Raw genomic sequence first — 14,863 nt, 5'->3', positions numbered from 1 at the left:
TAGGTGGAGGCGAGTGGTTACAAGTGGTTATGAGTCAAAAGCAATGTTAAAGAGGTGGGCTTTCAGTCTAGATTTAAAGGTGGCCAAGGATGGGGCAAAACGTAGGGGCTCAGGAAGTTTATTCCAGGCGTAGGGTGCAGCGAGACAGAAGGCGCGAAGTCTGGAGTTGGCAGTAGTGGAGAAGGGAACAGATAAGAAGGATTTATCCATGGAGCGGAGTGCACGGGAAGGGGTGTAGGGAAGGACGAGTGTGGAGAGATACTGGGGAGCAGCAGAGTGAGTACATTTATAGGTTAGTAGAAGAAGTTTGAACAGGATGCGAAAACGGATAGGGAGCCAGTGAAGGGTCTTGAGGAGAGGGGTAGTATGAGTAAAGCGACCCTGGCGGAGGATGAGACGGGCAGCAGAGTTTTGAACCGACTGGAGAGGGGAGAGGTGACTAAGTGGGAGGCCAGCAAGAAGCAGATTGCAGTAGTCTAAACGAGAGGTGACAAGGGTGTGAATGAGGGTTTTGGTAGAGTGCTCAGAAAGAAAGGGGCGGATTTTACGGATGTTGTAAAGAAAGAAACGACAGGTCTTGGCGATCTGCTGGATATGAGCAGAGAAGGAGAGAGAAGAGTCAAAGATGACCCCAAGGTTTCGAGCTGAGGAGACAGGGAGAATGAGAGAGCCATCAACAGAAATAGAAAACGGGGGGAGTGGGGAGGTGGGGTTGGGGGGGAAAATGAGAAGCTCAGTTTTGGTCATGTTTAATTTCAGGTGGCGTTGAGACATCCAGACAGCAATGTCAGACAAGCACGCTGAAACTTTGGTTTGGATGCAAGGTGAGATATCAGGGGTAGAAAGGTAGATTTGGGAGTCATCAGCATAGAGATGGTAGGAAAAGCCATGGGATGAAATTAATGAACCAAGGGAAGAAGTGTAGATAGAAAAGAGGAGGGGACCAAGAACAGAACCCTGAGGTACGCCGACAGGCAGAGGGATAGAAGTATAAGAGGATCCACCAGAGTGAACACTGAAGGTGCGGAGGGTGAGGTAGGAAGAGAACCAGGAAAGGACAGAGCCCTGGAATCCAAGTGAGGACAAGGTATTGAGGAGTATGCTGTGATCAACAGTGTCAAAAGCAGCGGAAAGATCAAGAAGAATGAGGATGGAATAGAGACCTCTGGATTTAGCCAGTAATAGGTCATTGGAGACTTTAGTAAGCGCAGTTTCGGTTGAGTGGAGAGGGCGAAAACCAGATTGTAGTGGGTCAAGAATAGCATGCGAGGAGAGAAAATCAAGGCAGCGGCGGTGAACAGCACGCTCAAGTAATTTGAAGAGAAAAGGGAGGAGGGAGATGGGTCGGTAATTAGAGGGACAAGTAGGGTCGCGTGAAGGTTTCCTAAGGAAAGGTGTGACCACAGCATGTTTAAAGGCAGTAGGGACAGTTGCAGTTGAAAGTGAGAGGTTGAGAATGTGACAGATAAAAGGAATAAGAGCAGGTGAGATGGCATTAAGAAGGTGGGTGGGAATGGGATCAGAGGAACAGGTGGTACATTTTGAGGAAGAAAGGAGAAGTGTAGTTTCCTCTATAGTAACTTCAGGAAAGGAGGAAAAGGAATGAGGGGAAGGAGAGAGAGGGGAACGGACTAGATTGTTGGGATATGTATGACCACGCAATAAAGGCATAATACTACTACTTATCATTTCTATAGCACTACTAGACGTACGCAGTGCAATAGAGAGGATCACTGAGTAGCCCCTGACACAGCCCTGCTGGGCGAAACACAGCCTGTGTCGGGCATTGTTTTATATGAGGATTGACTAATAAAGTGTGGATACATCTATCACTGATCTGCTCTTTTTTTCTTCCGTCTTGGAGTTTGCAAATCGTCTGCCCTGTTGTTTACTGGGCTAGATGGACCATTGGTCTGACCCAGTATGGCTATTCTTATGTTCTTATTCCCCTATCCTCTGCAATAAAACCGGGTAAACAGTAATATAACATGTCTTAACAGAAGCCTATGTTTATAACTACGTACCTAAGATGTGTTAATTTACCACAAGTCTCATTTTATACAATAGACCTAGTTACTAATTGGGGTTAACAGTAAAATACATGTCTTAACAATAATTCATGTTGATAACTTCCTCCCTAAATGTTGATACATGTGTATGTCAGTATTTCAGAACAATTCAAAAATGTAAAAAAACTTAAAGGGAATACCACGCACTATGATACACCAACAAAAGCTAAATATAGTAACAGAGTAGAAGACAACAGATAAAGACCTATACGGTCCATCCAGTCTGCCCAACGAGATAAACTCCTAGCACAATCTTGATCTGTCCTTGCCATTTTCAGGACACAGACCATAGAAATCTGCCCAGAACCAGCCAGCCTTGTTCTCCAATTACTGAAGTTGTCATCAAAGCCTCACTTTAGCCCAATTGTTCTCCAGTTACTGAAGCTGAATCTGTCCAGCAATGATCAGGGCACAGATTGTAGAAGTCTGCCCAGTACTGGCTTTGCTTTCCAATTACTGGTGCTGCCATCTAATCACCACTACGCTTGTTTGGTTCCATACCTTCTATACAGGATTCCTTTGTGTTTATCCCATGCATTTTTTAATTCTGTTACCATTTTCATGTCTAACAACTCCGTTAAAATGGGATTTGAACCTGGGTTCCTTGGTTTAACGTACATTCTATTAACCACTAGGCTACTCCTCAGACAGAATCTAGTGAATCCGATAATAGGTTCACTGGATTCAATTTAATAATTTTTGTTAGTGAGAGCAGCGATGCAGTTAAAAGAACCAATCCCATGGTTCAAAGAGCAGCAATTTAGGAATGTGCCATTTGTGGTTGGCTGATCATACCGGCTCTAACATCATTAACCTTCTCCCCTAGTGCATCAACTGTGAATGAATAGTATTTCTAAATTATTGTGTTTAAAAACAATAAATCCTGTGAAACCAAAATTTTTAACACTGCCTACCACTAGTCAGATTTAGTAATGAAAGATGCTCTTAAATAGGGTTTTCATACATGTCTTACCAAATCAATTAAAGCTAAATTATCTAAATTTCTCTGCTCTGTCCAACAGAGCACCCTGTTTTGGCACACCTTCCTCAAAAAGACAAATAAGCTGCTAAAATTTAAAGTGTCAACTTGTTTGAATGTGGAGGCGTCTGCAGATATCAACTCTGGAAGCAGACCAGCAGCAGCATACTGACACTGTTCCCTAGGAAATAAACACCTCCACAGTCAAACAAGTTGATGCTTTAAACTGTATTGGGATCTTTTAGGAAAATAACTGAGATGGACTTTTTTTTTGGGGGGGGGGGGGGTGTTATGAGCAGGACGTCCCAAAGTTGAATTGGATGGTTTTTTTTGAAGATATTCCTTTATGTGTATTCCTATTGTAAGATGAGGAATGCACATATAAATGTTCTTGGGAGGGGGGAAGAAGACAATATGGTGAGAGGATCACACGCAGCACTGCAAGCTCCAAAACGTTCTCGGGACTTGGGAGTTTACCAGTTGGGAAACACAAAGGCAGGGCTCATACATTTACCACTAAGGTTGGTGGTTCTTTTCCTTTTGATCAGCAAATGTTGGACTCTTCTGTGATTCCCAGAGAGGAGAAAATTGCTCTGAAGGAGGCATGTTGCTCTGGAGAGCTTGAGCTGTCAGCAGAGGCTGATTATTCATTCAGTCTGGAACAGCAAACTACCTTCTGAAACCCAAAAGTGAAATACTCCCAGAGCGCCATGAGAGAAGAGTGGTTTTGGATGGCATACTCCCACTTGTTCAGCAGGGTGGCATTAGTGGTAGCATCCTTGGTTTGGAAGAAACTGGCAGCAACCTGGCCCATGCTTTAGGGGAAGGTGTCATGGCAGTCTCCAGGAATTAATGTGTAAGTACCAAGAAAGTCTTAAACATGCCTGCTGTTTTCGGGCTGCTGAGGTCAGCATTGTAATATGTGATAGCAGTAATAGGCAGGACAGAAAATCTCTATCAGATTATTTGGACAAGTTTTCAGTTAATAAAGAACTAAGGTGTTTTGGTGGTCGCTTGAGTTTGAACAACAACTTGTAGCCTTCGTTAAGGATAAGACTGTAATCCATTGCAAACTGGAAGCACTGGAAGATCAGATGAGACGTCTGAATCTAAGATTTGTGAATTTTTCTAGGTCAACTTTGGTTGTGCCGTTAAATACAGTAAAAAAATATTTTGATGAAGTTTTACAGATTCTCCAAGACGGCCCCCCCTATCTAGGGCATATTATATAAAATCTGAATGCCAGCACGGTGGAAGACATCAACATATGGAATTTGACTATGACCCTATGACTTTTGCCCTTCAGCCACACAAAAATTGGATCTTGAGACTTTATTTCTGACACTGTGAAACACTGTTCTTGGGCTACCATATATTTCCTAATTTATCCAGGGCCATGTAGATAAACATAGTAAACATAGTAGATGACGGCAGAAAAAGACCTGCACGGTCCATCCAGTCTGCCCAAGAAGATAAATTCATATGTGCTACTTTTTTTATTTGTACTGTCCTCTTCAGTGCACAGACCGTATAAGTCTGGCCAGCCCTATCCCCACCTCCCACCTCCCAACCACCAACCCCGCCTCCCAACCACCAGCTCTGGCACAGACCCTATAAGTCTGCCCAGCACTATCCTCGCCTCCCAACTACCAGTCCTGCCTCCCACCACCAGCTCTGGCACAGACCCTATAAGTCTGCCCAGCACTATCCCCGCCTCCCAACTACCAGTCCCGCCTCCCACCACCAGCTCTGGCACAGACCGTATAAGTCTGCCCAGCACTATCCCCGCCGCCCAACCACCAGCCCCGGCACAGACCGTATAAGTCTGCACAGCACTAGTCCCGCCTCCCAACCACCAGCCCCAGCACAGACCGTATAAGTCTGCCCAGCACTAGCCCCGCCACCCAACTACCAGCTCTGCCACAAGGCTTTCTTAGCCTTGTGACCCCACATTTTGGCCCTAGGGACTAGTTGTTTCCTTCAATTTCTTTGTATATGCTGTGAAAATTTTTTACTTTACTTGAACCAGCACAATTGAAGAGTTTTATTAAAGGTAAAACCAGACCTCTCTAACCTCTCATGAAATATAGTATTACCTACCAGACGGACTCTACACTTGTCTTTAGATTGTACACCTGTCTTTTTAGATTGTAAGCTCCTTGAGCAGGGACTGTCCTTCCATGTTAAATTGTACAGCGCTGCGTAACCCTAGTAGCGCTTTAGAAATGTTAAGTAGTAGTAGTAGTAGTACCATGCGGCTTTGTAGTTCCTATTGCTTCAAACAGAGGTATTCTTTTCTCGATTTCTTTTGTTTTCTTTCATTCTCTGTGGAGTTCTCAAAATCCATGGATTCTTTTCCTGTTCCTCCTCCTCCTAAATAATGATATATAGTTTTCCCTATGATATATATTGTGTTTCTTTTGGAATTTTCTCTTTTTGGAACTGTTACTGTGTTTCAACTATATTTTTTCTGTTTTCAAGTATTTTGCTTGGAATTTATGGTGCAAATTCAATAAAGTTTAAAAAATATTAATTCTACTCAAATCATGCTCCTTTGAAATCTTTGCACCATGGGGTCTAGACATGTAAATTGTAGCTTTCAGAATGCTGTTTTACGTGTGTAGCCAATCTGCACATTAATGCATCTATTTACCAGTACAGATGCTTCTAAAATGACCTTATTTTTAGGGCGCTATAGAATTTAGTAGCGTTCTCAAATTTTTCATAAAACTCTCCACATTGATTGTGTACACGATAAAGAAAAACTTGAGAACTGTAACCGAGCAATCCAAATACCAGGCAATTTTATGATCAACACATTTTGCTAGCTCAGAAATCTAGTGGCCAGTAGCCATGATTAAAAAAAATAATAATCTCACCATCCACAGTAAGTACAAAGGATTTTTGCTCCTATGAGTATATTTCTACAAGTCTAGTTCTACAACCCAAGGTCTTATTTAGTATCTTCTCCAAAATCCAATTTACTAGAGTTGAGTACTTCTGCTCACCCGTGCATGCTGACCACACAGCAAAAAGAACTTGCCAGCCTGAAAATGTTTCTTTTCTGCTTCAAAATATAATGCAATACTCTGATAATCCTCATTGCTGGTATTCTCAGAACCTGAAACAAATGAAAAATGTTTCACAAAGAAGAAGACATCTAACACAAGTGGTAGACATGTTTCTCACTTCATTGTAATCTCTTCAAAATTAATTTAGCTCTTCTGGATTTATTAACAATTCATAAAACTAGTTGGATAAAAATGCTACATAACTGACCTACACAACATACGCACTTTCAATGAGATAAAGCAATTATACAAATACTCAAACAGTAATGACAACAGGAAGAAAGTTATCAACATGGGCTGCCAACAAGATATGTTATTAGTAACTAGGTCTTACTTCTTAAAATGGGACCTGTGCTAAAACAGAACAAGTTAGTGGTAAAATAACCTATTGCAATGGTTGCCCGTATTGATAATTTTCCCATTAAGAAACCATCCCTTGACTAACAGTCATGAGTCATTTAGGATAATTGTCTAACTTTATACAGTGACATGATGCAGCTTTTACCCATTTTACTTGGTAGAATAGCTCAAACTCTTACAAGCTATCTTGTCTGTGGTTTGAAATAAATCAAGACTCAACACACATTTTCTAATGGATTCAGGTCTGGGCAAGGTTGCATTAACACTATATTAAGCTCTCGACAACCATACATTTGTGTGCCTCTATCATGAACCCCTATTTGCTTATTTTCTCAATTTCCCCTCCTTCAGCGTCACGTACAATATTTCCCTTCCCACCTTCCTTCAGACCTTTCTCCCCACACTTCACCTCACCAGAAGAAGTGTGGGGGTGAAGGTAAACAAGAATTATCTGATTAGCAGCGATATTCATCTACTAAATAGTTAATTGATAGTTTTAGTTTAGGACTGCACAATAGGAAACTATCCCTTTATTTAGCACTACCATCTATATGGATACTGGTACTGAATATATGAATTAAGTTAAATGCTTTCTGTAAGCCTTCTTTTCAACCTTTAAATCTAGACTGAAAGCCCACCTCTTTAACATTGCTTTTGACTCACAACCACTCGCCTCCACCTACCCTCCTCTCCTCCTTCCTGTACACATTAATTGATTTGCTTACTTTATTTTTTGTCTATTAGATTGTAATCTGTTTGAGCAGGGACTGTCTTTCTTCTATGTTTGTGCAGCGCTGTGTACGCCTTGTATCACTATAGAAATGCTAAATAGTAGTAGTAATAGTAGTAGTAGTAGTAACATGGTACTTAGAGAGGAGGGTCCCCCACATTCTCATCTGCACATTCTGAAGAATGCTGTGAACAGGCAATGTTACACTTTCCTTGGCAGGAGGAGGAGCTAAGAAGTTTGAGGATATCCAGCATCTCTGACTAGACTCTACCTCATGCCTTAAGGGTGGATCAATGTCTCCTCAAAGTCAATACACTCCCAGAGTCAGGTATAGCTCATGGGCCTTAAAGGGATGAATGTCTCTGATGTCAATATATTTGGGCCTGACCTGGTGGAACTGAATAGCATCTCCTTCTGCTCATGAAGGCCATGAAACTCCTAGGCATCATTCTTCTGACAGATGACACTGCTAGAAATGTCATATTAGATTATGCAGCAAGCCAAGCACAATACATGGGTATTGCTGACTAATATTGTCCTGGCACATTGACAGCATTTTGAGAAACCGTTGACAGTCTTCTGCTTCTGAGACAATGGACAAAAAGCAAAGTTATTCACCTGTAGCAGATGTTCTCCGAGGAGAGCAGGCCAAGTATTCTCATAGCTAGGTGACATCATCTGACGGAGCCCGATGCAGATGCTGACTAGGAACACTAATTTAGAACTTCCTAGCAGGGTTCCACCACGCATGTGCTGGCGACTTCTTGCCCAACGAGCAAGTGTGGGCTCCTCAGTCATGTTAAAAAGCTAAAGAATAGGGAGGTCACGTGACGCCATGCCAGAGAGCAGACGTGGGTGAAGAGCTCTCCGACTCCGCTTCTCTCTCCCCACAGAATCGGGCCATTAACGGACCCACAGAGACTTAGAATCAGCACCGGAATAGGGACTACAACGCTGCGAGTGGACCACGAAGAGCTGGAGCAGGAAATGGCAGCGAAAGCGTCCCAAAAAGATAAGCTCTGCCAGAAATCGACAGACCCCAAAATGGCGTCCTCCCCGAGTGCAGCTGGAACATCGGTCTCCTCCGCGTGGGTGGCGGAGATAACGGCAGAGATGTCCACCGTACTAGAGGAGCTGCTGGAAAGGCGGCTAAACCCTATCGACGCAAAGCTAGAAAAATTACACTCAAGCATGGAGGACTTAGTGAGAGAACGTGTGGCGTGTCAGTTGAGAACAAACGCCGTGGAAGACCGGCTGCAAGAAGTGGAAGATGAGCACAAAACTTTTAAAAAACAAATTGAGGCGCTGGAACAAAAAGTTGAAGATTTAGAGAATCGCTCTAGATGCAATAACTTGCATTTGGTGGGGCTTCTGGAGACTATGGACGGTAGAGACCTAATTGAGGCATTAGAGCGCTGGCTCACGGCGAGAGTGGCCTTTCCAGCTAGCATGGGCCCTCTGCGCATTGAGAGAGCACACCGGCATGGCCCCCGCCCGGACAATGGTAACAAACCCAGAGTGATCATCATGAGGATGCTGAATTTTACGCATAAACAATTTATTCTACAAGCCTCAAGGAAAGAAGATGTCTTAAGATATGAACAGAAAACAATCTTATGTTTCCAGGATTACTCGGCCGGAGTGGCTGGGAAACGATGCGCTTTTTCCCCGGTCTGTACTGCACTATTCAATATGAAGATCAGATTCAATTTGCTCTATCCAGCGTTGTTGAAGATCATGTACAAGGGATCAACACGTACATTCGATGTGGTGGAGGAGGCGAAAAAGTTCGTGACCCAGATTGAGGTAGAAGCCACGGAAAGAACCGGGAAAGATACGCCGCCATAAGATGGAGGAGAGACTGAGGTACTTGCTCTGTTATTACCATCAAGAGGGGACATCTTTTTTGGACCCAAGCTGCTTCAGCTCTGATTAGTTTGGTTGATCTGTGAAGAGGGCCAAACTGACTGTGATATTGATAGGCCTTGGGATGTTTACAGGCTCCCAAGGAATTGTTAAAGTTTGGAATGTTCTGTTAACATTGAGTGGTGGGGGAAGGATCCAGGCAGGCGGAAAGACTCAGATTTGAAAAACCGCAAGAGCAGATATGCGCAGAGAGGCAGACCCCCAGGTATCTGATTGTGAGCAGCATGGCTGCGGATGGACATTTTTGGAGAACAAGACTCAGAGGACCACAGTTAAAAGGAGTCCTTAAAGACCAGGGTTAAGTTAAAGTATAAAGGCACTTTATTGTGGATGATGAATGTGGGGGGAATGGATGTCTGGATATGGGGGATACATTTGATGGAAATAGATATGGTAGAAGAGGAATGACTGTAAAAGGAGATCTGTGAATGAGGAATGATGGGGATCAACGTAACATAAGTAATACGGTTGTTTGGTTGTTGAGGTGTTGAGTGGAAATGGGGGGGGGGGGGGGGGGAGAGGGCGGGAGGCGGTAAACGTGATCAGTTCCCAACTTGGGAATTAAGGAACAGGGGAATTGGGTCAGGGGGGAGGGGCAGGAAGGGAGGGGAGAGGAAGGGGGGGGGGAGAGAGACAGAACAAGGAAAGGGAGGGGAGGGAGAAGAAAGGGGTAGACCATCCCATATGCTGGGGAGAGGACCGAACAATGGGGAGGAGTTGAGAAGGACAGAGGAGACGAACTTGGGGGATTATAGGCTGGGGTGCCTCCCTGAGAAGAATAATTGACCAGAGAGAGACACACAAGCGAAATAGATTGCCGATAGACTATGGTTAGGCTAGTTACTTGGAACGTGGGAGGGATTAACTCACCAATAAAGAGATCAAAAATCTTACAACACCTACAGAGAAACAAAATTGACATCGCATTGTTGCAAGAAACACACCTCAGTCAAGAGGAACATGCAAAATTAAAGAAATGGTGGGTTGAGGAATGGGCGGGAGCACAAGGGAAAAAAGGAGGGGTGGCGGTGCTAATTCGTAAAGGGGTAGCCGCAATGGTCCGCCCCTTCACAGTAGATACTGGGAGCAGATATGTCTTAGTGGAAATAGAGATCTCAGGTCAAAGGTTTTTACTATGTAACTTGTATGCCCCCAATCAATACGATAGGCAATTTTACAATCGAGTGATACGCCATCTGCTCTCTTATTAGGGGGAACACGTGCTGGTGGGAGGAGACTTTAATACAGTTTGGGACACCTCGATAGATAGCTCGCAAGGTCAGAGGAGCGACACAGTGGCATCCGACAAGGGCCTGAAAAGGTTAGGGAAGATGCTAGACTTAATAGACGTGTGGAGAGTGCTGCATCTGACCGAACGGGATTACACCCATCATGCCAGGGCACACGCGTCCCAGGCGAGAATAGATTACATACTCATGTCAGAAACTATGTTTGGGAGGGTAAGAGATGCGCACATAGGGCCATATACCATCTCGGACCATGCCTGGGTATGACTCGATTGGGAACTGGGATCAAAGAAACCTACGGGAGGCTCATGGCAATTTCCGCTAGAACTGGCTGGGGATGAAACATTTAAAGCAAAACTAAAGGTATGCTGGGAGGACTACGAAAAACTGAATAAACAACATATAGGGGACTCGTTCCTATTCTGGGATGCAGCAAAGGCAGTGTTAAGGGTCGATATAATTAGTTATTATCATCACGTTAAGAAGGCACGAAACAGAGAAATTCTAAGGTTAAGTTCGTTAATATGCAAAGCCCGAAAAGCTTATGGACAAACACACGCGGAAATTCACTGTGCCAGTCTTTTAGAAACCCAGGCCGCATTAAATATGCTGCTGCATCAGCGGGCGTCTAAATCCCAACTATATTACAAATTTCAGTTACATAGATTTGGTAATAAAGCAGAGCGCCTGCTGGCGAGGTTAGCCACTCCAAAAGAGAACAAGAGACAGGTCTTGCAAATACGGGGGGAACGAGGGACGGTGGAACGCACAGCGGAACAGATATGTGAGGCCTTTGCCAAATTCTATAGTAAACTATATGCGAACCCTAGAGAGCAGGGACTGCCGGAGTCCGTGTACTTGGGCAATTCAGATCTACCGTCCCTTGGTCAACGGGACAAAGATAAATTAAACCAACCAATTATGGTGGAGGAGGTGCTCTTGGGAATAAAACAAGGGAAGTTGCTCAAGGCGCCCGGCCCAGATGGTCTGCGTATAGAATTTTACAAAACGTTAGGTGAAAGCATCGCCCCGACTCTAACCAAGTATTTTAATAGAATAGTGGATACAGAACGACTATCAGAAGGCTTGTCGCTCGCACAGATAGTGGTGCTACCAAAAAAGGGCAGGGACCCACAGAACCCAGAGTCATACCGCCCAATCTCACTTTTAAACGTGGAAATCAAATTATTTGCAAACATAATGGCTAACCGCATGAAAAAGTATTGCCGAAGCTAATACACACAGCACAAACTGGATTCGTAGAAGGCAGAGTTATAGCCAAAAACTTTAGGAAGATTATAGGGGCTCTAGAGAGGAGGAAATATAGTGATACGCCCTCTCTACTCATAAGTTTTGATGCCGAAAAGGCTTTTGACAAGGTACACTGGACATTCTTGTTCTCCACGTTAGATAAATATGGGTTTGATGGCAGGTTCTTATCAGCTGTACGGGCTCTTTACTTTAAACCAAAAGCACGGGGCAGAGTTCCTAATACACCGGGGAACCCGACAAGGGTGCCAGTTATCCCCTTTGCTATTCGTCTTATCGCTCGACCTGCTGATCCGGGACATAAATGTCTAGCCCGACGATACAAGGAGTGCAAGTGGGTAGGGCCGAATTCAAAATAGCAGCTTTTGCAGATTATCTCCTAGTGTTAATAACAGAACCACGGACATCCTTCCAGGCGCTAATGGAAATATTACAAGAATACGGAGATTATGCAGGATTAAGCCTGAATCTGACTAAATCAGAGGCATTAGCCTCTTCGGAGGCAGTGAGAAACGTGTGGGGTCATACCTTTCCTTTGAGTTGGGCGGAGGAATCATTCAAATACCTAGGGATCAAATTGACTACGGAACTAGAGAAGCTGCATGAACTAAACATAACTACCTTGCTAGAAGGGACAAGAAGACAGTTAGATAGATGGGAGGGACTCCCGTTATCTTTGAGGGGTAGGATAAACTTAATACAAATGGTGATCTTTCCAAAATGGCTGTACCTAATGCAGATGCTTCCCCTACGCCTGAGACGCAAGGACATAGTGCAAATCACTAAGGCCTCTGGCAGATTTTGTTGGGCGAAAAAGAAACCTAAAATACAGGCTAGAATGATGACGGGGGGATGGAATCGGGGGGGGGGGGGGGGGGGGGGGAGGGGGATGCTGGGACTGCCGGATCTGGCTTTGTACAATCAGGCCTGTCTACTCAGACATATAGGAGATTGGGTGGGCCAATCAAACACATTTACACCACTGGAGATGGAACGTGAATATTTCGCCCCTTACGATACTATTACCCTGTTACACCTAGAACAAGGCCAACTTCCGGCACAACTTAGGCGTTGTAGTCTGTTGCAGCCAATGCGCATGGCATGGAAGATGTTGGCTAAAACCCTGGGGGGAATGCCAGAAATATCAGAACTTTTAACACTCAGAGGAAACCCGAATTTTGAACCTGGGCAGAGTAATCCCACGTTTCTCAGATGGGAGATGCAAGGAATCCTTAAGGTGGAGCATCTACTTGGAAGGGAAGGGGAACTCATAAAATTTGAAGAGCTACAAGACAAGATAGGGAACGCATGGGGAGACCGTTTCGCGTATGCTCAAGTTAAGCACTACATCCTAAACCTAAACCAAACTGCGTTACGATTGAAACTCAGAAATCATATCCGAAGCTTCTTTCAAAATCTAGAGGCTGTGGGAATGAGTGTCAACCCTATATAGAGCATTGGAGAAACCCCCCCCCCCCCCCCCCCCCACGAAAAACTTAAGATATATCAAACATAAGTGGGAACAAGAGTCAGGAGGGAACTTGGAAAGGTGGGACATTGGGGTAACGCTGAGGTGTATTCCGATACTCACCGTAGATGAAAGGCTGAGAGAGTGTGGCTACAAAGTGACTATGAGGGCTTACATGTCAGGTCAACAATGGGGGCACATGAACACGACAAGAGATGTGAAATGTGTCAAATGTGCCAATGGGGTTCACACTTTATTCCATGCCTTCTGGGGTTGCCCGGGAGTACGAGCCTTTTGTAGGCAAATTCAGAGGTTCATGACTAAAACGGTACAGACACCAGTGGGGGGGACATGGGATCATTATGTGCTATCACACAGTCCGACTTCACAACACAGAAGGAGGGCGCTAGGATTTGGTGCCGTAAGATATGTTTACTGGCTCGCAAGACCATCCTGCAAAGATGGATATCCCCAGACCCGCCTGCGTATTGGCAATGGCGGAATCAAGTATATGAGCTAGTCACGTGGGAAGCTAGGGAGGCAAAAGGGAATCCAAAAAGGAAAAAACACTTTCTGCTAATTTGGAGTCAATATCTACAGGAGCTTAGCCCATGTGGTCGGAGCCTGCTCCTCAATTTACTATAAACCTGTCGTGGAACCCAATAGGGTACAAAGGCCCTCTCTCCAGCAAAGGTTGGCACAAGGGAGGAGGGAAGGGGACTATATGGATCTATGGAATATATGAGAGGGGGGTAGGGAGGTTGGAGAATACTGTAGGGAGGGGGAAGGGGGCTTGAGAAGGGGGAGGGAAGGGAATAGGGAGAGGAAGGAAGATAAAAGCAGGCGGACAGAGCACCATATTGTACAATTAATGAACATAATTCTTGTTAGTAATGGTCAATGCACTCTGTCAATGCCCTTATATGTTCTGGTTGACATGGATACACTGGCTGTAAGGTTGTGTTAAACTTTAGAAGGGGGGCCACAAGAACAAGGGCCCCCCCATCAGTTTCACAACTGCTGTACATTCTTACTGTGTATCGAGTTGATTGGTTGTGTATAATAAGTTGCTTCTCCAATAAAATGTTGAAACATAAAAGCTAAAGAATATAACTCCAAGGGAAGGTAGGAGGGTCTGTCATGGAAATCACCTGATTACACTGAAGTCACTGGGGGTCTTCTGGGATATTGAGAAAAGAATTGTGGCCAAATTAAACTCCTCAATTGTGAACAGTAAAAAGGGGCAGTGTTCAAACTGATGTTGGTGCTCTGGCCTAAACGGCCTAGCTACTCACAAAATGAAAAACAACTTTAAGTGTTGAGAAAAACTACAAAAATTAAAGGGAAATAAAATAAAATAAAATAAAATAAGGAAAAAATGAAAAATGTTGAAAAACAGAAAAAAAAAAAACACACAGGAAGGTACTGCAAATGAAAGACAAAATATGCACTGCGAGGAGAACACAACGACATGTCCTCCCTGCTCCACGGAAAAATGAAGACTGAAGAACCCACGCTTGCACGTCGGGAAGGAAGGCACCAGTGCATGTGCGGTGGGACGCTGCTAGAAAGTTCTAAGTTAGTATCGTTAGTCAGTGCCCACACCGGGCTTCATCGGATAACGTCACTTAGCTGTGAGAATACAATGGCCTACTTCTCCTTCGAAAAATAATGCACCAATATCATGACTCAATGCTGAAAAATATACCATTCAATGCTGTTTGAAGATAGTACAGGCTGTAGT

General features: G+C 44.2%; 1 protein-coding gene across 2 annotated transcripts in view; it reads right to left on the bottom strand.

Moving 5' to 3' along the window:
* WDR19 (WD repeat domain 19) overlaps nt 1-14,863 on the bottom strand; it is a 565,820-nt gene that overhangs the window by 182,357 nt on the left and 368,600 nt on the right. For both annotated transcript variants that reach the window (XM_030191304.1, XM_030191303.1), the window contains exon 27: nt 6,057-6,169. In XM_030191304.1, the coding sequence (XP_030047164.1) occupies nt 6,057-6,169 (113 nt within the window). The remainder of the gene's footprint in view (nt 1-6,056; nt 6,170-14,863) is intronic.

This window comes from Microcaecilia unicolor, chromosome 2 (assembly GCF_901765095.1).
Source record: "Microcaecilia unicolor chromosome 2, aMicUni1.1, whole genome shotgun sequence".
Classification (NCBI taxonomy): domain Eukaryota; kingdom Metazoa; phylum Chordata; class Amphibia; order Gymnophiona; family Siphonopidae; genus Microcaecilia; species Microcaecilia unicolor.
The sequence above is the reverse complement of the archived record's forward strand: the minus strand, read 5'-3'. Positions and strand labels throughout refer to the sequence as shown.